The sequence below is a fragment of the Zonotrichia leucophrys genome, chromosome 17 (assembly GCF_028769735.1).
Source record: "Zonotrichia leucophrys gambelii isolate GWCS_2022_RI chromosome 17, RI_Zleu_2.0, whole genome shotgun sequence".
NCBI lineage: Eukaryota > Metazoa > Chordata > Aves > Passeriformes > Passerellidae > Zonotrichia > Zonotrichia leucophrys.
In genome coordinates, this window is record NC_088186.1 from 5,958,425 (window position 1) to 5,984,812 (window position 26,388).

Below are 26,388 nucleotides of genomic sequence, written 5' to 3' on the forward strand. Positions count from 1 at the left end.
GACTGCAACACCCACAAGGCCCCGCGCGGTGACCGGGTCACGTGGCCGTGTCGCCAGGTCACGTGGCGGAACGGGCGGGACGCGGTGCTGTGGCAACGGCGCGGCCGCCATGGCCAAGCAGTACGACATGGTCGAGTGCCCCTTCTGCGACGAGGTTTCCAAGTACGAGAAGCTCGCCAAAATCGGCCAGGGCACCTTCGGGTGAGTGCTCGCCAGCCTCGGCCCTCCCTGGCCCGGTCCGGCCCCGGCCCTCCCCGGCTCAGGCCTGCAGCCGGGCCCGGCCCCGCGGCCCATCCTTGCCTGCCTCCGGTGCTCGGTGCTCGCGTGTCCTCTCCCCGGTCACTCCTCTGGCTGCAGAGAACCAGTCTGGCTCCTGGAGCCTCTTTTTCCCAGCCTGAGACCCCTCTCTGTCCCAGTTCTGGCGGAGCAGAGTTAACCTTGAAAACAGTTAGGGTGGGGACCTGTAACTTGGCTCCAAATGTGCAATGTTTTGCTCAAAAATGTGCTACATTACTGAAAATCCTTATAAAGCTGCAAGAGCTCTGGGCTCTCTGTTGGTTCAGTGAGTCCTGAGGGCCTTTGGCCCAGGGGGAATGTGGCTATATTGGCTCAGCACAGAGTTCTTTGTAAAATGCTTTAGTGTGTCTTTGTTTAGGCTTGTTCCTTGTCAGAGGCACCTGGCTTCTTTCTCCTTGTGTGCTGCTTATGGAATTTTTTTCTGTTTTTTTTACAGGGAAGTTTTCAAAGCCAAACATCGCCAGACAGGCAAGAAAGTAGCACTGAAGAAGGTGTTGATGGAAAATGAGAAGGAAGGGGTAAGTGTGGGGCACGGCTGGGTTGGGCCTGTTGTCACCTGGGCTGCAAAGGCACGTGGCAGCAGAGAGGGGACTGGGCTGCACTGGTTGGCTGCTGGGAGGTGACACTTCCTGGGTGTTTCTTCTCCTCTGGGACCCCAGCATAGGGCTGCACACTGGCTGTGTGTGTGGAGGAGCTGGGTGATGTGTGAAGCACATGCTCAGGGGTTGGGGACAGAGTTGACAGCTTGAACAGCAAAGGCAGCAGGCAGAGAGGCTGTTCTGCAGCCCAGGCTGGGCTGTGCCATGTCCTGGTGTGATGGAGAGGAGGGCAGGACCTGCCAAGCTGCCTGGTCACACCTTTCCTGTTCTCTGGCAGAGGTGACCTGGCCTCCTGCACGTCCAGCCTCCATTCTCTCTTTCTCTTTTCCAGTTCCCCATCACAGCCTTGCGAGAGATTAAAATCCTGCAGCTGCTCAAACATGAGAACGTGGTGAACCTCATAGAAATCTGCAGGACCAAAGGTACTTTGCAGGGTCTCCTTTGTGTTAATGATGGCTTTTCTGAGCCCTGCTGAGCAGGCTGGTGTCTTGTGCTGGGAGTGGGGTGATCTGGCTGAGCATGGGCCTCTGTTCCTGCCTGGGACAGGTCACTTATCTTGGAGAAGAGTTTCTAAATGAGTCAGGATGTTGCTGATGCTCAGATGGAAAAAGCTGTGATAGTCCTGCCAGGATGTGCCTGTGCTAGGAAACTCCCTTCTAAGAGGCTTTAAATGAACCAGCACTGGGCAGACTTTGGAGCAGAGGCTTCTCAGCCTCTCTTGGTTGGCCTGTGATGCTTTCTGGCAGCTCTAGGCTGATGACACAGCTCCAGCTGAGGCTCACTCAGCAGCTCTTTCTGTGGGTGATGTAACTGCTTGTGCTGGGAGGGCTGGGACTCCATAGGGGCAGTTCTCAGCTGCTCTTCCACCTCCTCCCTCCCACCTGATCCCAGGTGCCCCCACTGCTTCACAGGCTCAGCAACCTGGCCTGGCTCTGTTTACAGTGAAACTGCCATATAATATCTGCTAGAGTTTATTTATCATTCTCTCACATGGATTTGTACTAGAAAAATACTTTGGAAAGGGACAGTTGATGTTACAGCCTGCCCTTCCCTAGCCAGTCATGTCAGTGAAATAAAAACAAAGCTGACTAGTATCTGGTGTTTTTTTAAAAAGTCCAGTCACTGAACAGGCACTGATGGGAAATTCAAGATACTCCAGTACTCAGCTGTGTGTAGATTGCTGTCTGAATAGGTATGAGTAAAAACACCAATGACAAGTTAATTTTTAATTCACTCTGTGATTAAAAGAGCTGTGATGATTGGGTGTCTGGCGTACCAAAAGTAAATATTTTTGTAGACATGTCATTTGTTCCCTTTTTATGTTTTGTTTGTATTCCAGTTTTCATCCAAATCTACCTTGACCTCAGTTTGCAGTAAAGTAGAAATGTTTCATTTACTGTTCTCAAACATGAGGTTTTTCTGTTTTTACTTTGGAAGGGTGTGTTTGGGGCAGTGTCTGTGTGAGGAATGCAAACCCAGGGTAGCAGGCACCCTCCTGGCTGGGGAGCACAGCAGTGTGCTTCTCTGGGGGCTAAGCTTTTCCACTTGGAGATGCTGATCAGCAGGTTTTGCTGATGACAACTGATAAAAATCAGCTTTTCTTTTTAATAACGTTTTGTGTGGGTGCTCTAGGAACAAGATTGAAATTGATTCCTTCACTTAAACTCTGCTGTCATTGGCTTCAAACTGCACTTGGAGTTTTGTATCGCTTTGATCAAGATCTGTCTTTTTTTGCAGATCCTGTTTGAGGTTGCAGGAAATCTCACTTTTTAATGTGAGATTAGACAGATTTTCTGTGTTTCTGCACTTTTCCTGGGGCTGTCTGTGGGTGCCTCCTCTATCTCTGATGCTTGGCTGGCAGCCACAGCTTGCAGGGAGGAAACCCCACAGCCCTTATGTGCCCAGAGCAACACGAAGTGAAGCTTTCAAAGGTTGCCATGCCCTTTCCTTGCCTGTCTGATGACATTTGCTGCACCAATCCTCATCTTGTGTTGCTAGTTTTTGCTCAGTTCTTCTTTAAAAAGGACCTTGAGGCCTGCAGGCTGTCTGGTTCTCTGTGTTCCTGTGCCCTGAGATTCTGTGTGGGGGGTGTTGTGTGAGGTGCAGGGTGGTGGGAGGCAGGAGGAGCTGTGAGCCAGGGGAGGGTCCCTCACTGGCAGCCTCTGTGCCTCTCCTGCAGCCTCTCCGTACAACCGGTGCAAGGGCAGCATCTACCTTGTGTTTGATTTCTGTGAGCACGACCTGGCCGGCCTGCTCAGCAACGCCCACGTCAAGTTCACGCTGTCAGAGATCAAGAAAGTGATGCAGATGCTGCTGAATGGACTTTACTACATCCACAGGAACAAGGTAATGGCACAGACTCCTGCTGTGCTCACAGGGTGAGACAGTGTTCACAGGGGTCTGGGGATGAGGGAAGAGACGAGGATCTGACTCCATGTTTCAGAAGGCTGATTTATTATTTTATTATATATATTTTATTAAAACTATACTAAAAGAATAGAAGAAAGGATTTCATCAGAAGGCTAGCTAAGAATAGAATAGGAAAGAATGAATAACAAAAGCTTGTGGCTCGGACAGAGAGTCCGAGCCAGCTGACTGTGATTGGCCATTAATAGAAACAATTGCATGAGACCAATCACAGATCTACCTGTTGCATTCCACAGCAGCAGATAATCTTTGTTTACATTTTGTTCCTGAGGCCTCTCAGCTTCTCAGGAGGAAAAATCCTAAAGAAAAGATTTTTCAGAAAATATCATAGCTACAAGAGGGTGGCTTTCCAAGGAGCAGGCAGACACCTGCTCCTTGTTCTTAGCACAGGCTGGAGGGAAATCCTTGTTTCCCACCACTGCAGCCTGAGCATGTGCTGGTGCAAGACACCCAAGGAGGGCACTTTATTCACTCAACTCTTCAATGTGTGTCCTTGTACAGATCTTGCACCGAGACATGAAAGCAGCGAACGTGCTGATCACACGGGATGGGGTCCTGAAGCTGGCGGACTTTGGGCTGGCTCGAGCTTTCAGCCTGGCCAAGAACAGCCAGCCCAACCGCTACACCAACCGCGTGGTGACCCTGTGGTACCGGCCCCCAGAGCTGCTCCTAGGTAGGGGGAGCCCTGGCTGGGCTCTGCCGGCCTCGTGGCCCTTCCCGGCCCTCTGTCAGGCTAACTGGGCATCTCCGTTTAGGGGAGCGCGACTACGGCCCCCCCATTGATCTCTGGGGCGCAGGCTGCATCATGGCAGAGATGTGGACTCGCAGCCCCATCATGCAGGGGAACACGGAGCAGCACCAGCTCACCCTCATCAGCCAGCTCTGCGGCTCCATCACGCCAGAGGTGAGGATGAGAGCGGGGATGGGCTGTGCAGAGCACGAGTGAGGGCACAGTCTGGGCACTCAGGCCTCTTCCCTGCCCTGTGTGCAGTGCAGTGTGCCTGCTGCTGGCAGGGAGGCTGCAGAATCTCTAGCCTGCCTTTTGGGGTTGTCTCTCACACAAACACTCTCAATTTCTGCATAAAAAAGGGTGAGGGTTTTTATTCTCAGGTGTTTTGTGCTGGTCACCTTGAAAAGCCTCTAGAATTCTGTCTTGTGATTTATGGCATCAACCGGCCCCTCCTCAGCTCCTCCTTCATCTGCAGCTCGTCCTGCCCTCTTGTGGGGAGCGAGCTGAGGGATCTCAGCCCAGCCTGGGATCTGCGGGATGTGGTGCTGGCAGCTGCCGTCCTCATCCTGCTGTCACAGTCATTATGTAAATACTCTGAAGGCGCTTTCTTTGGCAAGTAGCTACCTGCTGTGGTTCTCCCAGACCGAGATAAGTGCTGGTGATTGCAGCAGCCTTCGCTTTCTAAGGATAAAAGGTGCCACATCCAGGTGATTATTTAGCAATCAGTTTTGTCAGTTCATCTTTCTGATGTGGTAGCTGGCCTGAACCATGCTCTCTAGTAGTTCTTTCATAGGGAAACCAAAATCCTTGAGCATCATTTCCACACCAGGAAGACTGTCCTGAGTTATCCACGTGTCTCCAGGCCTTTTGTTCCTCTTTGTTGCTGTGAGAACAATGTCTGCCAGCTTGGAGGCTCTAAAACAGAATTGTTATTTTGGTTTGCCTGAGGGGGTTTGAACCAAAAATGGCTTGTCCTTTCCATAACTTCTTGCTAACTCCACTTCCAGCAGTGCCAGAAATCCCAAATAAACCCCATCCTACCTCATGTTCCCTTTCCCAGCCCTGCCTGTGTTATCATAAGGAATAATCTCATAGTATTTTTTTTTTTTTGTGATGGACAGATCATTTTTAATTCCCTTTCCAAAGCCATAGGAAATCCTTTCAGGGCATTAAGTTTTCAGGGTATTCTCCAAGTGGGGTAAAACCACTTGGAGAATTTAACAGAAAAAAACCCCAATAATTTCATAAATAAAAATAAAGTTTAGGAATAAATTGGATTTTCCTTGACTAAAGCAAACCCTTGGAGTTATAAGAGATGCCTGCCAGGAATTGTCATTATTTTTCCCTAATTAAAAGACAGTCCTAAAAGGAGTCATTAAAGACCCATCAGTAACAAGAAGCAGCTAAAAGAAAAAAACATGGTTTTTCCCAAAATAATCAAATTATACCCCATGGATGGTCCTCCTGGAAATGCCTCTTAGAGAAAAAAAAAAAAGCTGGAAATCCTTTTAATTATTCTTTGGGATAGTGTTGGAGCTGGATGCAGATGAGACATGATCCAGGGAAAGCAAAGGCACTGGATAACATTTCTGAGAATTCAGGTGGTGACATTTATGAGGATTAGGGTGGTGGTAGGAGATTGTAGTTGGGTGGCTCATGGTAGTGGGAGGAGTAGGGCAATTTCTAAGTCTGGTAGGAGGAAGAGAATGGCTACTAGGAAGAAGTGGATTGAGAAGGGGAATCGAGCAGATCCCAGGGATATGAATCCACATTTGTATGGGGATAGTTTTTCTGAGTCAGGGGTTATTTGGGCGAGTCAAAAGTTTCGTGCAGTTAGGAGGATGCTTAGGGTCAGTGATAGTTCCCACTGCTGGAACTTCCATAATTTCTTGCCAACCCCTTTTCCTACCCTTGCCAGGTGTGGCCGAACGTGGACAAGTACGAGCTGTACGAGAAGCTGGACCTGCCCAAGGGGCAGAAGCGGAAGGTGAAGGATCGCCTCAAGGCCTACGTCAAGGACCCCTACGCGCTGGACCTCATCGACAAACTGCTGGTGCTGGACCCCGCCCAGCGCATCGACAGCGACGACGCCCTCAACCACGACTTCTTCTGGTCTGACCCCATGCCCTCAGACCTCAAGAACATGCTGTCCACCCACAACCAGTCCATGTTCGAGTACCTGGCCCCGCCGCGCAGGAGGGGCGGGCACATGCCCCAGCAGCCGGCGAACCAGGGCAGGAACCCGGCGGCCACCAACCAGACTGAGTTCGACAGAGTGTTTTGACATCCGGCGGGGTCCTGCCTGGGCTTCCCCACCTTGAGTGGAGATGTCCTGGCAAGGTCTTTTTGTCTAGGAAAGGACTTTTTTCAAGGTGAATTGACTGATGGTGTTGTCAGAGCTTGGCCATCTCCTCGGTCACTGCAGAGCTGTGTGACTTGGGGAGGTGATTCCTGTGAGCTCGACATTGTTTCCCTCCAGTTTCCTGTCTCAGAACTTGTTTTTGCCCCCCCAAAAGTCTGTATTGGTTACATTAAACTTGCAGATCAATTGTTATGGATCTGGTGATGGAAAAAGTGTCTCCATCCATGCTGGGGCTCTTCGCAAATGGTACCAGGACTGGGAGTAGCTGCCCTGGACCAAACTGGGCCCTGCTTGGAGATGTCTCAGCTCTCTTGGTCTGTCACAGCTCCTGCATGGAGTATGCTCTGAGCACTGAAGTGTTGGTGAAGGATGAGGCAGGTGCTTCTGAGTCATCAGATGTCTTGGGGAAGGCAGAGCCACCCTAGACAGCATGACTAGCTCTCCCTGGAGACTGGGATCCAGCCTAAAAAAGGGCTTATTGGGCAAACCAGAGAGGTGGCTGGTAGAGCTGGATGCTCCATGTAGCCAGGAGACCAGGATAGCTGGTTTCTGTGACAGCACATGGCATCCATGTTTTCTTAATTGCAAGCCATGACTGGGAGTGATATTGGATACACCCAACCTGCTGCAGCCAAGCACTGCCCTGTGCCTCAGGTGAGACCTGTCCTGCTGTCTGCAGGGATTTCAGGATAGTGTGGCAGGGCTGGTCACACTCTGCTGGGAGCAGGGGGACACTCCTGTGTCCCTTGCTCTCTCCTGGAGCTCTTTGCATGAGAGACTAGAACAAGACCCCTGCCTCCTTCGGGCACAGTGACTAGCCTGACCCACTGGGATCACCTGTGCACACTTTATGTCAGAACTTGTCAGGATCAATTCATAGAGAGCAAGTGCTCCTCCACAGCTGCACAGTGTCCCGTGGCTATTGGCTGTAGCCAGCTGTCTTCTCCCTGAGCCCCATGAATGGCAGGAGCCCAGCATTCAAGGTGTGCAGCTGGTGATAGCATTTGGCACTTGGTAACTTGTCTGTTAACAATTACAACTGACAAAAGCCATTGGTAGTGTAAAGTCTCATGAGGAAGTGGTGCTGAGTGGGGCTGTTCTCTGGCTTGATGAAAGGCATGTACAAGGTAACTCTGTCTTGGTTTGGGGCTCTGAAACAGTGTCTGGTTTGGGGGGGGGGCTTTGTTTCTTTGGAAAAATAGTCAACTATGAGTAATAAGGTAGTTGACTTGTGCCACTGTGTATAAACACGGTCCTGTCCCAAGCAGCTGCTGTGACCCTCCTGACGCTGTGCTGCCTAAACGGAGACAGCACTGGGAGCCTGCAGGACAGCACCGGCCCTTCCCGAGGGCAGTGCGGGTCCAGGCAGCCCGAGACCCCCGTCCGCTTCTTGGGGAGCTGGGGGGGCTCAGCGCCATCAGCGCTGCCGTCCATTATCACACAGGCACTGCTGCTGCGGACAGCCCCGCTCGCACCGGGCCGGGGCGGTGCTGCCGGCCGGGGGCTGCGGGGCTCCGGGGGGGCCCTGTGGCCCAGCTCGGGCGGTGGGGGCTGTAGGGCCATGTCCCTGTGCTGACATGACAGACGGGCTGTGCCTGATGCTACCTCCGAGCGGGGCGGCCGGCTGGGACCCCGGTGTCCGTGCCGAGGTGTCCGGCTGGCCACGGGGGCGGGGGCCTGGCTGCCCCTCGCAAAGATGGCGCTGCCCCCTCCCTCATGCGACGTGGCGCGCGCTGCCAGCTTCAATGATGGCGGCGGTGGCGTCAGGGGGGAGCCGGGACGTCCCCGCCCCCTGGGCTGGGCGGCGCGCGCGGTGCGCGGGGGCGGTGGCGCGCACGCGGCGGGGATGGTGGCGCGGGGGCTGCGCGCGCTGCGCGGGGCGCTGCGGGCCGGGCGGCGCCGCTTCAGCACGCGCCCCGCGCGCGCCCCCGCCACCGACTACCAGGTACCGCGCGGGGCCGCGCGCCGGGCGGGCACGGGGCCGCGCCAGCGCTGGGGCTGCGGGGCCGCGCGGGGCGACGACAACGCACCCCGTCCCCTCCTGACCCCCTCCGCCGCCCCCCGCGGCCCCCCGCCTCACCAGCTGCTGCCCGCCACGGGTCCCCGCTTTCTGCTCCGGTCATCCCGCAAAGCGCCGAGCCCCATGGCAGCGGCGGGCGAGCCCGGCCTGCAGCGGTGATCGCGGCGTGTCCCGGCCGCACGCGGCTGCGCCGGATGCCGTGGGGATGGCGGCGGTGCCTGGCGGGGAGCGGTCCCGCTCAGCGGAGCTCAGCGCTCCCGGTGTCAGTGCCGCTGTCTCTCCGTTGTCTGGGTGCAGTGTCCCCGCAATGGGGACACGGGTTGGTGTCCAACTGTCGGGTTCCCCCTGCAGCTCACGTCCCCTCGGCGCGGCTTTGGGGGGCTCGGTGACAATGGTGACCTCTCAGGTGTGCCGTGCCGTGCAGGGGCAGCGTTGCTGCCTCATTAGCGCCGCTCATTAAACAGCAGCCCTGGAGCGCTGCCCGCTCCGGCCGGCGGCGACCTTGTCCCCGTGGGCAGCGCTGGGTGCCGGCCTGGCCCGTGCCGTGCCCCAGCGCGGGGCCAAGGGGCGCCTGGCGAGGGGCGGGTAACCCCTGCCCATAAGTAGCCCGGCCCCGTGACGGGATCTGGGGATCACATCCCGCGGCACCATGGCAGAGATGCTGCCCGCCTGGGGGACCAATGGCACCGCCGAGGGGACTGAGCCCGAAGGGGTGGGTCAGGGGGCAGCGGGCTCTGGGCAGAGCGGCCACAGGGCTGCTGTGTTGGGCACTCTCCCGACTGCCCTGGGCGTCTTTCCAGGATGCAATCCGGATGCTCAACACCCTGCAGACCAATGCCAGCTACCTGGAGCAGGTGAAGCGGGAGCGCGGTGACCCCCAGGCCCAGCTGGAAGCCATGCAGGGCTTCTTGGAGAGGAGCGGGCTGAAGGTGAAAGGCTGATTCTTGTCCCTGTTCCCCCTGTCCTGCTAGCTGTGCCGCCATGCCTGGCTGCCATGGGGGTCTCACAGGGTGGTTGAACTCTTACAGGTCGAGGACCTGGATCGACTGAACATCATCCACGTCACGGGGACGAAGGGCAAGGTGAGGCGGGCGGTGCTGTGGGGGGCTCAGGGCACTGCCGCTGCCTGTGGCTCCGTGTTTGCCCTGCTCTGGAACAGGGGTTTAACACAGCTCTCTCCTCAGGGCTCAGCGTGCGCCTTCACTGAGTGCATCCTCCGCAACTACGGGCTGAAGACAGGCTTTTACAGGTGGGCAGGGCGTCAGGACGGTTTTGAAGGGCCAGTGGGGCTGTGCCTGACTCTGTCCCCTGCTCTGTACCCCCAGCTCCCCTCACCTGGTGCAGGTGCGTGAGCGGATCCGCATCAATGGGCAGCCCATCAGCAAGGACCTCTTCAACAAGTACTTCTGGCTGGTCTACAACCGCCTGGAGGAGACCAAGGTGGGGCAGCAGGGGCTGTGGGGGTGCTCCCTCCCTTGGGTCCCCCGCTCCCCTGCTCACCCTGCTCTGCCCGGCAGGACCCAGCACACGCCAGCATGCCGGCCTATTTCCGCTTCCTCACCATCATGGCCTTCCACGTCTTCCTGCAGGAGAAGGTCAGTGGTGGTGGCCTCCAGCTTGTGACAGAAATGTCAGGTTGGTGGGAACCTCAGGGAGGGGGGATTTGGGTCAGAATTTGTGTGGATCAGGCTGTCATGGCTGTAAATGGGATGCTGTGCCAGGTGGATGATGCCCCCATAAATAGGGGTGTGCTCAGGTGTGGGTTTGGAAGGGCTGGTGGCAGGGACCTGGCTCCACCCACATCCCTGAATCCATGGGGACATATCCTGCTGCTGGCTCTGATGGCTCTGATGTCCCCGTGTCCCCAGGTGGACCTGGCAGTGGTGGAAGTTGGCATTGGCGGCACCTATGACTGCACCAACATCATCAGGTAGGAGCTGGCAGGGCTGAGCCTGTCCCCAGGGCTGCCAGGGCCTGATGTCCCCACGGTGCAGGGGGGAACAGCAGGGACACTGCCATGCTGCATTCCCAGGACACCGGTGGTGTGTGGGGTCTCCTCCCTGGGCATCGACCACACCAGCATCCTGGGGGACACCATGGAGAAGATCGCCTGGCAGAAGGGGGGCATTTTTAAGGTAGGGAGATCTGGTCTTCTGTCTCCTCTTGTGTTTTGGGGGCGTCCCTGAGCACCCCACATCCCTGAGCACCCCCATGTTCTCCCCAGCCTGGTGTCCCAGCATTCACCGTGGCGCAGCCGGAGCGGCCGCTGGAGGTGCTGAGGGAGCGAGCCCAGGAGCGCAAGGTGAGCTGCTGCTGCTGGGGTGTGGATTGGGGGTTCCCCATCCCATGGTGGGGGGCTCAGCCTGCTCTCCCCTCTGCAGTGTCCCCTGTACCTCTGCCCAGAGCTGGATGACTTTGAGGAGGGCTGCCAGGAGCTGGAGCTGGGGCTGGCAGGTGCCCACCAGCGCTCCAACGCCGCCCTGGCCCTACAGCTGGCACGGACGTGGCTGCAGCGCCGCGGCTGCCAGGGTAAGGCAGGGGAATGGGGATGGGGATGAGAGCCAGAGCCCACCAGGCCTCCTCAGGGCTCACTGGGATGCCTGCCCTGCCTAGGTCTGGGGGAGCTGAAGGAGGTGCCACCAAGCACGGAGCTGCTGGGGGGGCCAGTGCCACTGGCTCCTGCCTTCCGACTGACCAATGCCATGATCCAAGGTGCAGTATGGCCATGCCAGGACCCTCCCTCGCCGTGTCACAGGGCATAGCAGGGCCATGCTGGATCCCCACGGTGCTGGGGGTGGCATGGGGGTCCCAGCCATGCCCTGTGCTCCCCCAGGCCTGCGGGACACAGAGTGGCTGGGCCGGACCCAGGTGCTGTCCCACGGCCCCGTGACGTGGTACCTGGACGGAGCTCACACCACCAGCAGCATCCAGGCCTGCGTGCGCTGGTTCCGCCAGGCCGCCCTCAGCCAGGACAAGCCCCATGAGTAAGGGGGGGGTGCAGAGGGGGGCACACCTTGTCTGGGTATGGTGGTGCTGCTGCAGTCCCCTGGGAGCACGGGCCACCTGTCCTTTCTCCCTGCAGTGGTTCTGAGGTGCGTGTGCTGCTCTTCAATGCCACAGGCGACCGGGACACGGCGGCGCTGCTCAAGCTGCTGGTGGTGAGGTTTGGAGGGCACCAGGGGGGTCACTGTGCCCGGGTGCCTGAGTTCTCTGCCGGTTCTGGGACCTGCTTTGCTGTGGGTGCAGGGAGCCACGAGGTGGAGCTGGCACCCTGTCTGTCTGTCTGTCCATCCTGCTGTCCCGGGGTGTATCCCACCTCAGCTGTTCCCTGCAGGGGTCTCATAGTCCTGGGTGTGGGGAGGGACTTGGATCATCCTCTGTAACCCCACTGGTGTGGGGCTGCCCCATTGGAAATCCCGTGGGTGGGTCCTGAGGGTTCCCACAGTGCTGATCCCTGCTGTTTCTGCAGCCCTGTCACTTTGACTATGCTGTCTTCTGCCCCAACTTCACGGAGGTGTCGGTGGCCAACAATGCAGGTGAGTGCTGAGGAGACAGGGTCTCCCCCATCTTCCCCTTCTGCTCCCTCCCATCTCTGCCTGCAATCCCTGACTGTTCTCTCCATCCCTCCCAGACCAGCAGAACTTCAACGTGACGCTGGAGAACGCGCTGACGCGCTGCCTGGAGAACCAGCGGACGTGGACGAGGCTCCTGGAGGAGAAAGTGGGGCAGGACCCCTGGCTGCCCTCCCCGCTGCGGGTGGGGGGGCTGCTGCAGCCGGCCCCGGCCCGGGGCTCCCTGCTGCTGGTGCCCCCAGCCCCACGGCCCCTCAACTCCCCGGCGCTGGTGTTCCCGTGCCTGGCGCAGGCGCTGCGGTGGGTGGCGCAGGGCCGGGACCCCCAGCTGGCCGCCCCCACGGCCTCGGGGGCTCACCCACACCCCGCGGCCAGCAGCGGGGCCGTGCTGCTGCGGGAGGCGGCGGCCGTGCGCGTCCTGGTCACCGGCAGCCTGCACCTGGTGGGGGGAGCGCTGCGGCTGCTGGAGCCCGCCCTGTCGCAGTGACGGGCGCCTCTGTTTACGTGAAGCACCAGTGTAGCCCCCGGTGATGCTCAGAGGCGTCTGGAGGGGGATGTGGGGCTCCGCCACCCCATCCTGGCTTGGCTGTTTTCACCCCAGTGCCTTCTGCCTGTGCCCTTCCCGGGACACTGTCCGTGGGGGAATGCTCCTGGTCTCCATCCCCGCCCTAGTCAGACTGACTGGGGGGACCCCCAGGGCTTTGGGGGGCTGCCCCAGGCTGTGATGAGCTCCAGTGCCTGGTAGGTGGGAGCCTCAAGCTCAAGTGGCAAGGCTCAGCGTCAGGGCGCAATTAATTTAACATAGGGAAGGTTTTTATTATTATTGATAAGAGTTTGTAACTTGGACGGGGAGCTGGGGGGAGTGGTGGGTTCTGCCCATCGTCCTGTGGGAGGGCAGCAGCCTTGCACCATCCTCCACAAATAAACCTCTTGCTGCTCCCACTGGTGCCTGCTGCCTTCCTGGGGGGAGGCAGGAGGGGCACGGGGGTCACCCCAAGTGCTGGGGCATGTCCAGGGGGCACCCACTTCTCCTTCCCCCCCCATTTGATGGGGAGCCTCGTGGGAGCTTTTGGCAATAGCTGCTCTTTCTGCCTCCCCACTGCAGCGGGGGAGCCCAGGGGGGTTGCAGGGTGCCCCCCCCCGGGTGTGGGCTGCCCTCAGGGGGCCAAAGCATTCACTGAATGAGTAATGGAGGCCCCCTCTGGGCTCGGCCTGAGATTTGGGGCGAAAAATCAGCTTAATGGCACTGGGCTGGCTCCCCAAGTCCGCTGGCCGGGGGCTGTGCGGGCTCGGGGGGGCCCGGGGGCGTCAGGCCATGCTGCTGGTGGAGCAGGGGGTGCTCTGGGTGCTGCCAATGCTGTGGTTGGTGCTGCTGCTCTCCGAGGCTGGCGCCGTGCTGGAAACCGGCTGCAGTTTGGAGATGGGACCTGGCTCACACCGCCCGCCACGGGAACACCAAGGGGAAACCACACTCAGGGCCAACAGCGGTGGCCTTGGCTGAGCCCCAGGGACCCTCCAGCCCTCGTGGGTCACTCCCCAGCTGAGCCCTGAGCCCCTGGGATGGAGATGAGCATGAGACACCAGGCAGGAGGGAGGGCAGATGGCAGAGGGGACCCTGAGGAGCTGTAGGCACATGGAGCAGGGTTATTCCCCTCTAGCACTGTAGGGAAATGGAGCAGCCTGGTTTCTGATTCAGCTAGGGGACTTTGGCCAGGAGGAAAAAATGGGCAGCCCAGCAAGGGACACGCAGGGGGCCCCCCCCCATCCCACCACGGGGTCCCCAGGGTGCTGGATACTCACGGGTGTGCGAGTAGATGTACCAGAGCACGGCAGTGAGGAGCGCCCCGATGAGGAAGGCGCCGAAGGTGATGCCCAGGACAGCGCCCAGCCCCAGCCCACGGTCTGTGGGAGGACGAGGCTGTCAGCACTGGCAGAGTCCCTCTCCCCCTCCATTCCCATCCTGACCACCTCCCTGCCCTGAACTCACAGTTGAGCGGCCGCCAGGCATCCTTCACTCTCACCTCCAGCACCTTCTCGAAGATGGTGTCATTCTGTGGGGGTGGAGGTTGGGGTGAGAGGGGGGAGATGTGCACCCCCAGGCTCTGCAGGCCAGGGAATGCTGCTCCATCATGGATGGGCTCCATCACCCAGCACCGTGGGACAAACCCATCAGGCTGCAATGGGGACCAGCCTGGTGGCATCCCAGGTGGGGAGGGGGTCACACTGACCTGCAGGCCGGCCTTGCACCGGAGGAATGCGGAGAAGGGGATGTGGCCGCCCTCAGGAACGCTGTAGGTGAAGCGGAAGCGCCAGACCTTCCTGCCGTGGCTGCTGGGGGGCCCGTCCAGCACAGCCACCCCCGCTCCCCGCGCCTGCCCGCCCTGCACCAGCAGCACCGGCTCCCGCTCCGAGGCCACCAGCCAGCACTCCTTCAGCTGCAGGTCGGCCGGGTGATCCATCCACCGCATGGACGCCTGCAGGGGTGGGAACGGGGCACAGCATCAGGGTCGGTGCCCAGGCAGGGCTGATGCCCCAGCCTGGCTCTGGACGGTGGCAGTACCTGCACAAAGGCCTCCTTGTTGATCTCCAGCTCCGTCTGCGGCGCCTTGAAGTCGGCGGTGGGGAAAAGGCGCAGGAAGAGCTCCCGTGGGATCTCGCACTGGAAACCCACCTGCAAGAGGAGGGCAGCACTCAGCACCTGTCAGAACCCAGGGCATTCCTCTGACTGCCCTGCATGGCTGCAGACCCTTACAAGGGGCTCAGAGACCTTGGCACAGAGTCAAAGACACCTGTGCCTTTGATTTTAACCCATGGAAACAACTACCAACTTCGTGTGAGGAGTTACAAGCCACAAGAGTTTGAGTAGAATGATAGTTAATTTGTCACAGGGTGAGAAAGTAGAATTTTGGGGTTTTTAGAATGAGGATTCAAGAGGCAAGATGGAGGAATCTGGGTGTGTCCTGTCCTTCTTCTTGGCCTCCATCTTCTGCTGTGATGGTGACACTTTTGGATTGGTGTAGAGTAGTGACAGACTGTCTAACATAGGTGATAGGTATTGGAAAATTATTGTAAATAAAGTACACGGGGTTTCTAGTATAAAAACCTAACACAAACCCAAGGGCAGAGACTGCCTGAACAGATCTCAGCAGATCAGAGAAAGAATGTGATAGATAAGAGAAATAAACAACCTTGAAAACCAGAACTGAGGAATCTCAACTTCTTCGGTCGCGGGGCTGGGAAAAAAGACTCTTTAACACCTCGAGAGCCAGTCCAGCAAAATGAAACCCGAGAAGCACCCAGCTGGCAGTGCCATCTGCACCTTCTCCCACCCCTGGACATGCTGGGAAAGCCAGGCCTTACCCGCACGCTCCGGAGCACGGCGTCCTTGGCCAGGCTGAGGATGAGCTGCAAGAAGGGAGAGGGCTGGGTCAGTCAGATGGTACCCATGGATGGGAGGGGATGGGATAATGGGATGGGATGGGATAATAGGATGGGATGGGATAATGGGATAGGATGGGATGGGATGGGATGGGATGGGATGGGATGGGATGGGATGGGATGGGATGGGATGGGATGATTTGGGATGGGATGGGATGATTTGGGATGGGATAATGGGATGGTCCCACACACTCCCCCTCTATCTCAGCCCTGGGCTGCACTATGATGTTTCCAGCCATGCAAAGCAAGGAGGTCCTGGTGGAGAAGCCCCCCCGCCTCATGGGCCATCAGTGGGGCTGGAGGCAACACCCCCAGCTGGCCCCCCTCTCACCTCATTGTTGGCATAGCCCCTGCCCTCCAGCGAGGTGCCACAGTGGCTGAGGGGGCTCTTCAGCATGAAGTGGGTGGCATTTTTCTCTGCCTGGCAGCGGATGTCCCTCAGGGTGATGTTCACCACGTCCTTGATGGGCTGGGAGGAAAGCACACTGTGGTCACCCACTGACAGGGTGACAGGGGACAGCCCTGTGCCAGCCACCCCAAGCACCCAGAGGAAAATGAAACTTCTGAGTGATTTTGGAGGACATTGGCACCCCTCTCCACCCCCTCACCTCCAGGTAGGACCTGATGATGACAATCTCCATGGTTTCATCTGTGCACTTCCAGGGCTTGAGCGTGCGCAGCACCTGGTGGGGCAGGTCTGGGGGCTGTGTGATGACCATGGGGGTGGTGCTCACGGGCGTCTCGACCGTCCCTGCAGGACAGGGAGATGGGGGGGCTGAGTGGGAGAGCTGGAACCCCCATCCCACCCAGCCCTGGGCTGCGGGGGCCTCACCATGCTCGTGAATCTGCAGGCTGATGTGGCTGCTGGCAGGGATGGCGGAGTAGGAGGCAATGACACTGTAGTTCTTCTCAAAGGCCTCAGCAATGAGGCCCTGCTCTGTGTCAGGCAGGGGGTTCCCAGGGATCAGCATGGAGAAAAGGGGCATCTTGTAACTCCCAGAGACCTGCAGTGAGGGGGAAAGGGGGGAACGCAGAGGGGCTGAGCGGAGACAGGGACAGCTGGGGGTGCACAAGGCAGGGTCCATCCCATAATCAGGGCTTGCAGCAAGGGAGCTGCACCTTGCCCATGTCTAATGTCTGCAGGTGCCCTCCTGCCACCTTTCCATGGCACCAGCATCTCCTGGGCACCCGGCAGAGCCCTCGGAGGGGGTGGTGGGGAACACAAGCTCCTCTCAGCATACCAGTAACTGGATGTTGCACTCTGCGGAGAGGAACCAGGTGAAGTTGGCCTTGCTCTGCAGGATGAGGATCTGGTTGCCAGCAGAGTTCTGAGAACAGCTCAGAGACAGGTTCACCCTTGTGATGGAGGAGCTGCAAAAGCACAAGACCCCCATTCTCAGCATTTCATACCAACCGGTCCCATGTCCAACTCGGGATGTGGGGCTCTGTTTTTGGGAAGCCCAGCACCTTCCCAAGCATCTCCAAGCAAATCCCCCTGCCTGTCCCACTGCTGGCACTGTGGTACCTGGGCTCCGACTGCAGATGGATGATGTGGGCAGCCCTGGTGCTCTGGGCATCACTGCGTGAGCAGCTCTTCACCCCGTGGAAGAAGACCTCAGCCTCAAGGTGCGGAATGGCATTGAAGTTCTCCTGGGGAACGCACTCTGGGGGGCTGTGGGCATCTGTGTAGGGTGCAGGGTGATCAACGCTGGCCTCAGTGTGGGGAGATGCCCAGGGCCAGGGGCATCAGTCCCCATGGCATCTCCCAGGGAAGGTGCCCCAGGAGGTTCTCACCCCTCTGGAACAGGGAGACCATTCCTGCCCATCCAGCCCCCCAGTGCGAGCCCCCAGCCCCACGCACCTTCCCCCAGGTGCAGCTGGAGCCTGCGGGGGTCCTGCAGCTCGCTGTAGGACGTGATGCCCCCATAGGCAGCCACAGCCCAGGCCAGCAGCTGCTCCTCGCTGGAGACGATGGGTGCCTCGGGGTTTGGTGCTCTGATGGTGCTCTCTGGGATGAGGTGGGCGTCCTGTGGGCCAAGAGACAGCCTGAGCCGGGGTGAGGAGCAAGGTGCATCCCTCCCTCACACAGGAGGAAAACCTTAAACCTTTCCCCTCCGTGAACCTAAGCCAGGTGAGTGTCCTGGAGCCGGGGCTGGGGGTCACCCTGGATGAGTGGGGGTTTTTGGGGCCTTGAGCTGGGAGCAGCGAGAGTGGCTGGAGGCACAGGGAGGGCTCAGCCCACTTTATTATTAGCCACAAACAAAGCAGGAGGTTTATTTTGCTAACAAAGCGCCCGACCCCGGCTCAGCTCGCTGGAGCCAAACCCCATCCCTGACCTTCCTCCCGCCGGCCGGAGGAAATGGGAGCTTTTTCCAGCCCTGTGCGTCATTCCCTGCCTGGCCAGCGCCGTGCTCAGCGCCGCCAGCAATGCCGGGAGCGTCCCCTCCTCCCTGGGGCTCCACAGGCACCGTGGATGGTGATCAGGGGAACCAATCTCCATCAGTGACCCCTCAAACATCCTCATGGGTGGCCCGGGCCCTGCTGCCCCCCTGGGTTGTTCCTTTTGTGGGGCTGTGGCACTCACGGTGCGGAGGATCAGGTTGGAGCACGGGGAGGTGATCCTGGCAGGGCAGCGGCTGCAGAGGAGGATCAGCACTGCTGGGCGGCTGCAGGCATCGGCTCCTGGGGTCACTGTCACCGTCAGAGGGGCAGGAGAGACCTGGGGGGGAAGAGGAGAGTGTCACCAAGAGCAGCCACCAAGCCCCAGCTTGACAGGGGGCTGTCACCTCCCTGGCTGTCCCTGGAGCCAGAGGGAGCAGGGAGAGCCCTGGGATGAGCCATGGCTGGGTTTAGGGGCAGGGATGCCGTGTGTACCTACACCAGCAGGACAAACACGCCCTGGCTCCCCCAAGCAAGGGACCAGCGGGATGCCCACCTGGAAGATGGTGTCATCCCCACACTGGTGTCCAGGACACCCCACATAGTGAGGTCTGGGCACCCCATTCTTAGAGACCAGGGCATCCTTGAATTAGAGACTAAGCAATCTGCACTGGGTTGTGAGAGAGTCACCCCACTGTGGGCTGGGGTATCCCCACACTGAGGACTGGGGTATCCCCACCCCGGGCACCAGAGCATCCTCACTGTAGGTACTGGGGTGTCTCCCACTGAAAGCTGGAGAATCCCCACCCTGGGCCCTGGGGCATCCCCCGGGCAGGTTTCCCAGCCCCATCCCAGCGCTGTGCAGCCGCTGCGGGCTCAGGTGTGTCCGTGCTGCAGTGCAGGGTGCCTGGGCACAGGGGTGGCACACAGCACTCCTCGTGGCTAGCACTGCCTGCTTGCCTCTAGCCGGAAATCCGGATGGGGAAGTCAAAACTCCGGGCGCTAAGTTTGGCAACTGCTGCCTGAAAAACGGCTCGCAAAGCTCCGAGCAGAGGGAGAGGAGAGAGGAGAGAGGAGAGGGAAAAGCAGCCGGGGACGGGGCGGGGGGAGGCTGCTGCACAGGGCTAGCGGGATGATGCCGTGGGCATCCCGGCCTCCTGGCCGTGGCCCCGTGGCCAGCGTGGGTGGCCAGGGACCCCGGGTGGCCCCGAGTGTCGGGGAGGAGCTGGCGGCTGTTTTTCCTGCCGCGTGTTTTGTGGCGCTCCATTGTTTGGCTGCGCGAGTGGCGGGAGCCTCGGCGCTCCCCGCCGCCGCCTTTCGGGTTTTTTTTTTTTCTTTTTCTTCTCCTTTTTTTTTTTTTTTTTTCTTCGTGGGGATCTGCTTATAGAAAGCAGCTTCCAGTAATTCTTCTATAAGTGGAGCCGCGTCCCTGCCCAGCTTCCCCCGTGCGCCGCGGGGCTCAGCGCCGCAGCCGTGACATCAGTGCGTGTCCCCTGTCGCCGCTGGTGACAAGCGCGGGGCACCCCCGGCCCTGGCGCTCCTCCAGGATGCCAAGGCCAGGTTACACCGGGCTGGGCCAGAGGGTCCTTGCGGAACCGACCCTCCCCAGCGCCTCGTGGTCTGGCTCCCCCTCCGCTGCAAAAGCAGAACTGGGAGAGCTGGGAGGTGGCAGCGAGGGGGGAGTGTGGCGCCAGGGCTGGGCCAAAATCGGGTGCTGGGCCCCAGCCAGCGCGAGGGAAGCCTGTCTGTCCTGCAGAGCTGCCATGCAAACCCGTGAGCTGGTGCAAACCCACCCAGCAGTGCCAGCCAGTGCCAGCGCCAGCCCTGGCACCGCCCTTGCCCCAAAGCACCCTTAGTGAGCTTATCACCCCTCAGCATGGCCATGCCAGCTTTGGCAGACAGGTTTCTGCTTGCTTGGACACTTTAAAATTATGTGCCTCCTTCATCTCTCCACTCTTTCCTCCATCTCTCCCTTCATCACTCCTTCCATCCTTTCCTCCATTCTATCTTCCATCCCTCCCTGCCTTCCACTTTCCATCCATCCCTCCCTCTCTCTGCCCAGCTCCTGAGCCAGAACCAGAGCCAGGCCACCTTCCCATGGAAATGGAGTGTCCTGAGGTGTCCAGCACAGCAATATCTGCCTTGGCATCATGGGCTATTAGAGAATTTGCCTCTAAGTCTTTGCATTCCCATCAGGGGCAGAGATGCCCAAGGCTGTGCTTGGAGGAGAAGCTGGGACAAGGTGCCATGGAGGAATTTAATCCACTGCTCCATAATTAGAGGAAGGTTTTCACAGAAGGGACACCCTGTGCTGAGGGTGGTGGCAGGATGGCAGTGCTGTGGTGACAGTGTGAAGGACAGTGTAAGGAATTATGCGGGGATGCTCTGGGACCCCTCATGCTCACCTTGGACCACTTGACGCTGAGCACATGGACCTCATGGTCGGTGCCCAGGGAGCTGTTGCTGACACAGCCCCGGGGCACCGTGCTGGTGGCATAGGAGAGGGTGATGGGTGGCTCTGCTGTCACCGGCTGCAGGTCACAGCCCTCGGCTCTCCCGGGATCTGGGTGGAAAACAAGAGACGGTCAGTCCCGGCCGCACGGATGCGGGGTGACACAGCGCGGGGGGACACGGTGCAGGAGGGGCTGAATCCCTGCCAGCACCGGCACTGCCCCCTCATCCTCAGCCCCAGCCCGGCGTCAGCGCGGCCCCCCCGGGACCATCGGCTACGTGTCCGCCCCCGCCAGCCCCTCCGCAACCCCGCTAATGACCCTGGGATCCGGGCTGGAAAAATCCACTGTCCCCGCTCGGCACTGCCCGTGCCAGAACTCGCACCCAGCCGCCCCCAGGGCCGGGCGGCGGCGGAAGCCCCCCCGCATTCCCCGGGCGCAGGAAAGGGGGAAGCGCAGGTATGGAGATGGCTGTGAAGCTCATCCTCCCGGCGTGAGCTCTGCCCCAGCCCACAGCCCCCGGCGGCGTGCGGCGAGCGGGGCCGGCCGGCGGCTGCCAAGGGAAATCCTGAGCGCAAACAGCCATTTGAAGGCCTGATCCTGTAAATCCCCACGTGCCTCGACAGTTTCCTCTCTGCCTCAGGCAGCCCTGCTGCTGTGGCCGGGCTGTCCTTAACTTGGCCCCGAGGAACGGTCTGCATCCATGGGGGCTCCCTTCCAGGGGGCTGGGAAGGACAGACCCCCATGGTCACAGCTGGGCTTTCTATGGGGACACAGTGCCCGGGATGCTGTGTTTCCTTTGGAGATATCCACTGAGTTCAATCCCTTCCCACTCAAACTCTTCCCATCCCTGCTGGCTCCAGCCAATGCACCGGGAGGTGGCTGGACCAAACTCCTCGTTCACCCAGCCACCCCTATCAGGAGTGGGGCTAGAGGGTTATGTCTATTATGTCACAGACATCTTTTATGAAAAATCCTTTCCTTAAGATTTTTCCTCCTGAGAAGCCTCAATAACAAAATGTAAACAATGATTATCTGCTGCTGCGGAATGCAACAGGTAAATCTTTGATTGGCCCATATTAGTAATTTCTAATTAATGGCCAATCACGGTCAGCTAGCTCAGACTTTCTGTCCAAGATACAAACTTTTGTTATCATTTCTTCTTTTTCTATTCTTAGCTAGCCTTCTGATGAAATACTTTCTTCTATTCTTTTAGTACAGTTTTAATATAATATATATCATAAAACAATAAATCAAGCCTTCTGAAACATGGAGTCAGATCCTCGTCTCTTCCCTCATCCTAAGACCCCTGTGAGCACAGTTACAGAGTGATGCTCCAGCTCACTGAGTTTTTGGGATGCAGCACCCTGCAAAGGGCCCTTCTGTCCCATCACGGTGTCCCTGACCCGCGTCTCCCCGCTGGGGCGGCCCGGTGGCGGCGGCGGGGTCACGGCACAGACCCCCGGTGACGCCGCCGCGGGCTCGCCAATTGTCCGGTGCTTCCTCCCCCCCGCGCGGCCGCAGCATCGGGAGGAAGATAAACAGCGGCTTATCTGGGCGCCGCAGGCCGCGTCCCTCTTCCCTTCCACTCCTGCCCCGACGGCACCGGGCACGGGCAGGGCACGGGCAGGGCACGGGCACCCGTGGCTCCCGGGGCAGCATCGTCCCCCTGGGAGCGCAGGCAGGGCCGGGGGCCGCGGCCGGATCGCCCCCGGCAGGGCAGGGATGCCAGCGGAGGGGATGGTGCCAGGCGGGCACTGTCTGTCTGTCCCTGGGGAAGGCTCCAGCATTATGTCAGGATCAGATAAGGGGGCTCAGCTGGGCCGCCGGGGCGATCAGATAAGGGCACTGTTATTTTTGTACTCCAGGAAAGGGAAAAAAAATTAAAAGGAAGAAAGAAAGAAAATCCACTTTATGTTTTTCCAACCCGCATTCTCCCTTGCTTTGGTGCCGCTGAGATCAAGGAGCAGGGATGGTCCCACTGTGGCTCCCCCGTGGGTCAGGGGCTGGGGGGCAAATTCCTGGGGTTTTGGGAGCAGAGAGCAAAGCTGGGGTGTGGGGTGCAGGGCAAGTGTGGCTCTGGCAGTGCAGGATGCCCATGGGATGGGCAGCACCACTTTGGCATCCTTGCATCTGGTGGTGTTGCCTCGGTACTTGTGTAAGGAGCTGATCCAGGACAGGAATGGGGATGCATCCTGCACTGAGAGGGAATTGGCATCCTCTGAGCCACCACTGGCTCTTGAACCATGCTGAGGGGGGCAGATGATGGGGTGGATGGGTCCAGGCTTTGGACCTGACACAAAACACATCATTCCTTCCCCTCTCTGAGTCAGACAGGTGCCAAGAAGCCTCTCCCCAGAGATGGGAGGGGTGGCCCAGCACCATGCTCATCCCACGGGGAGCAGTCCTGGCCCCTGTCAAGGGAGGCACAAAATCCCCTCCTCTGGAATGTGGCTGTGTCTGTGAGACATCCTGACACTGCACCCACCAAGAGCACTCCAGTCCCACATCACTGCACCCACCATGGACATCCCAACCCCACAGCACTGTGCCCACGGCTATGGGGCACTCAGTCCCATGGCACTGTGGGCTCCCAGCCCCAGAGGCTCCTGTGAGGAAGAAGCAGCCAGTGGTCAGGATGAGGTGAGTAGCACAGGTAGACAGGGTGGGGACCGTGTGTCACAGGTACCCTGGACATGGAGCGTGTAGCACAGGCACTCAGGATGGCACAACTACACAGGACAGTGACAATATGGCCCAGTCATACAGGATGGGGTCCATATAGCACAGCTGCATCCCTCAGGGGTGGTACAGCCAGAGGAGATGGCCTGTTTGTATGGCAGAGTGACACAGGGACCATACAGACACATCCAATAGGGACTGTATGGCTCCATTACAGAGCACAGGGACTGTGTGCCACAGCTCCAATGGATGGAGATCATACAGCACAGATAAACAGGACAGGGACCACAGAAACACACACTCAGGGTGGGGACCATATGGCACAGCTGTGTAGGACTCAGCCCATACAGCACAGCCCTGTTAGGGCATGTATGGCACAGCCATATAGGGTGGAGACTGCTGGGGATGAATATAAAGGTCATGGGCACATGGCACTGCTACATAGGACACAGGGGACATTGCACAGCTGTGTGGCATGAGGACAAGGTGGCACAGCTGTGTGGTATAGGGACTGTACATGACAGACAGGGAGGACAAGGCCTCTGTGGCACAATGACACAGGATGTGGAGCATATGGCACGGTTATAGGATGGGGATTGTACAAGAAAGCGACAGAGGACACAAACCTTACTGCACATCTACATAGGACAGGGACACCGTGGCACTGCCCTAGGGCAGGGACAGTGGCACAGCTATAGGATGGGCAGTCAGCCTCACAATTACACAGGACACAGACCTTACTGTCTATCTACAAGGATGGAAACTGTATGGCACAACTACAGGGGACATGGCACAGCCACCAGACAGGGCTGTGATATAAGAGAGTGGGCACCAAGCCTTGAGCAGTGACCCTCGAAGTGACCAGGAGGGACCAACCCAGCCGGGACACTCAGTGCTGCTGGCCCCAGCCTCTCTGGGCTGCTGCTGCCTCCCCTGCTCCCTTCCCCCTGCCACAGGCAATGTCCCCGAGTCCCCCAGCTCCCGGTCCCACAGCTCCCTGTCCCCCAGCTCCATCAGCACTGGAGTCCCTCCCTGAAATTCCCCCTGTGCCTTTGCAGGGATCTCAGGGTGGCTCCTGAGGTGTCTAAGCCCCCAGCTCCCATTTGAGACTTTAAGGGTTTTCCCCATTTCTCACTCCCAGTTCCATCCCCACATTCCAGGTGAGGTTTTAAGGTTTTTTCCCCATTTCTTTCCAGCTCCAGTCCCACATCGTATGTGAGGATTTTAAGGGTTTTCTCCCATTTCTCATCCCCGTCTCCTGGTCAACGTCCATACTCCGAGGTGCCGGGCCCCAAAGCCCCCCCAGACCCCCCGTGTGCCACCGTCTGGGTCAGGACTCAGCCGCGGCGCCTTCAACACGTCCCACGCCCAGTGACGCAGCCGGGATTTGGGGGTCCCAGGAGCGGCAGGGCTGTGCTCTGTTCCGGGAACCGGGGTGGGTTCGTCCCTTCCCACACGGAGGCTGCTCCCCAAAATCTCCTCTCCCGGGGGGTTCCCGGGGGTGACAATCTGTGCCTGTGCGGGCACCGCCGGGACCCCTTTGGCCCCGATCCGGAGTCCCCGGTGTCCCGTCCCCGGTGTCCCGTCCCGCGGCTCTCATCCCCGGGCTGCGGCTCCCCGGTGCCCCCGTCCCCACTCACCCGGGCGGCCGAGCAGCGCCAGCAGCAGCGGCAGGAGCGGGACGGAGCGGGGGCCCATGTCCGCGGCGGCCGCTCCCCGGGAGCCAGCGCCGAGTGCGGGCGGCGGCAGCGGCAGGAAACCGACTCCCTTCGGAGGAGGGTCCGCGGCGGAGGAAATGCCGCTGGCGGCGCTGGGGCCGGGCCGGCGGGGCCGGGGGGGCGGAGAGGATGGACCCCCCCTCCCCCGGAGGCGCCGTGCCTCAGTTTCCCTGCAGGCTGCACCTCCGGAGGGGCAGGGGGAGGGCACCGGTACCCGGGTAGGTGTCCCCAGGGCTGCCAGGGCTGGCACTGAGTGGAGGGTTGGACACAGGGGTTCTGGTGGGGTGCACCCACACAAATTATTCCCGAGCTGCCCCACCCGGGCCATGGGGAAGGGGCTGCCCCTGGCATTCAGCCCCCCCTGCTCCCAGCAAGAGCCCTGGCACGGCCACAGGGCTCAGGCTGGGGGCTGCCCCATGGATGCCCAGGCTGGTGGGCAGCTGGAAGCCCCCGGGCACTGCTGCCTGCCCCGCCTGTACCCACCCTTGGCCAGAGCACAGCTGGGGCTGCCCTGACACCCCCACATGGCAGGGGGGCTGGGGGTCGGGGGATCCCCTGGGACAAGGGGGCAGGGGGAGGGAGTCACGGGCAAGGGGGTCACAGCTGGGCACAGCCAAAGGGGCACCAGGGACCCCCTTGTGACTCCTGCCCCGGCCAAAGGGACACCAGGGACCCCCTTGTGACTCCTGCCCCATTCCCCCCCACACCTCTGCTGGCCCAGGTGGGAGCCCTCACACAGCGATCAGTGGGGCTGCGACCCTCACGCCGGGGGTGGGCGCGGGTCCCCGGGGTGGGGTCGATTCAAGGTTCAGGGCCATGGGGACAGAATGGACACGTGCCAGGGCAGTCAGCGACGGCTGTCCCCAGCAGCCAGGATGTCCCCGGAGATGTCAGCGACCGGGGTGAGCAGCAGCCATGTCCCATGACAGAGCACTGCCACCTCCTGGGGACCGCGGGGACGGTGCTCACCCGGGCATGGGGACGGGGATGGGGACCGGGACCTGGCACGGGATCCTCTGGGTCCCTCACACCCCGCTCCCCGCGGTGACACCACAAGACAACGACCAAGAGACCCTCGTTGTTGGACACTGGAGTGGTGGCAGCCACAGTGTGACAGAAGGAGGGTGGCCGAGGCTGTGGGGTGGCCACATGTGCAGCCCCCTGCATCCCATTTGGCCCAGCATCTTCCTCTCTCGCAGCATAAGGGATGGCCTGGAGATTTCAAACCAGAGGAAAAGCATCTAAACATCAACACCAAGCACTCAGGGCCGTGTTGGGGAGCAGGGCAGGGCTCCTGTCCCACTCCCTGCCCACCTGGGGAAACTGAGGCACACTCACAGCACACCCACAGAGGGCAGGAGCCAGCACAGAGATGTCTCTCCCTACTCCCCAATTTTAGGCCGTGCTGTCCCAAACCACAGGACCCCTCTGCCCCCTTGTCCCCGCACACGAGGCAGGCCCTGGCGGGCCCCAGCCCTGGCTGGCTGTGCTGGCAGTGTCCCAGCCCGGCCGGATGGCTGCATCCTTCCTGCCCGCCTGCCTCCCCCGTGCCCCGCCTCTGCCCGCGGCCCCGGAGCGCGGGCCTGACGTCGGCCCGACTGGTGAGTTTGGGTTTTCGTCTTGGGGAGTTTTGTTTTTTCCCTGCTGGTTTCCTTTCTCCGCTCTGACTCCTTGGCCCCGTGGCCTTGGCTGACCCCAGCGCTGCCGCCCCTCC

At 59.7% G+C, this 26,388-nt stretch overlaps 3 protein-coding genes across 3 annotated transcripts; 2 read left to right on the forward strand and 1 right to left on the reverse strand.

The window, feature by feature from the left end:
• The first annotated feature begins 57 nt into the window (after positions 1–57).
• On the forward strand, positions 58–6,627 carry CDK9 (cyclin dependent kinase 9). Its single transcript, XM_064728032.1, has 7 exons — positions 58–201; positions 734–815; positions 1,228–1,318; positions 3,076–3,242; positions 3,825–3,996; positions 4,079–4,227; positions 5,972–6,627. Exons 1-7 carry the CDS (start codon positions 110–112, stop codon positions 6,335–6,337), a joined length of 1,119 nt encoding a protein of 372 aa, XP_064584102.1. The 5' UTR covers positions 58–109; the 3' UTR covers positions 6,338–6,627.
• Positions 6,628–8,252: 1,625 nt separating this feature from the next.
• FPGS (folylpolyglutamate synthase) lies at positions 8,253–12,946 on the forward strand. The gene is made up of 15 exons (XM_064727785.1): positions 8,253–8,360; positions 9,236–9,364; positions 9,464–9,517; positions 9,620–9,684; positions 9,761–9,875; positions 9,953–10,030; positions 10,304–10,365; positions 10,468–10,570; positions 10,660–10,737; positions 10,817–10,964; positions 11,049–11,147; positions 11,269–11,419; positions 11,518–11,593; positions 11,905–11,971; positions 12,067–12,946. The coding sequence occupies exons 1-15, from the start codon at positions 8,262–8,264 to the stop codon at positions 12,492–12,494; spliced, it is 1,752 nt and encodes a 583-aa protein (XP_064583855.1). The 5' UTR covers positions 8,253–8,261; the 3' UTR covers positions 12,495–12,946.
• Positions 12,799–24,753, reverse strand: ENG (endoglin). Its single transcript, XM_064727784.1, has 15 exons — positions 24,597–24,753; positions 20,230–20,387; positions 18,030–18,164; positions 17,307–17,472; positions 16,971–17,127; positions 16,687–16,816; positions 16,278–16,449; positions 16,054–16,220; positions 15,777–15,914; positions 15,368–15,412; positions 14,568–14,678; positions 14,236–14,481; positions 13,995–14,058; positions 13,808–13,909; positions 12,799–13,434 (listed from the first exon to the last, which is right to left on the reverse strand). Exons 1-15 carry the CDS (start codon positions 24,652–24,654, stop codon positions 13,316–13,318), a joined length of 1,968 nt encoding a protein of 655 aa, XP_064583854.1. The 5' UTR covers positions 24,655–24,753; the 3' UTR covers positions 12,799–13,315.
• Between the last annotated feature and the right edge of the window lie 1,635 nt (positions 24,754–26,388).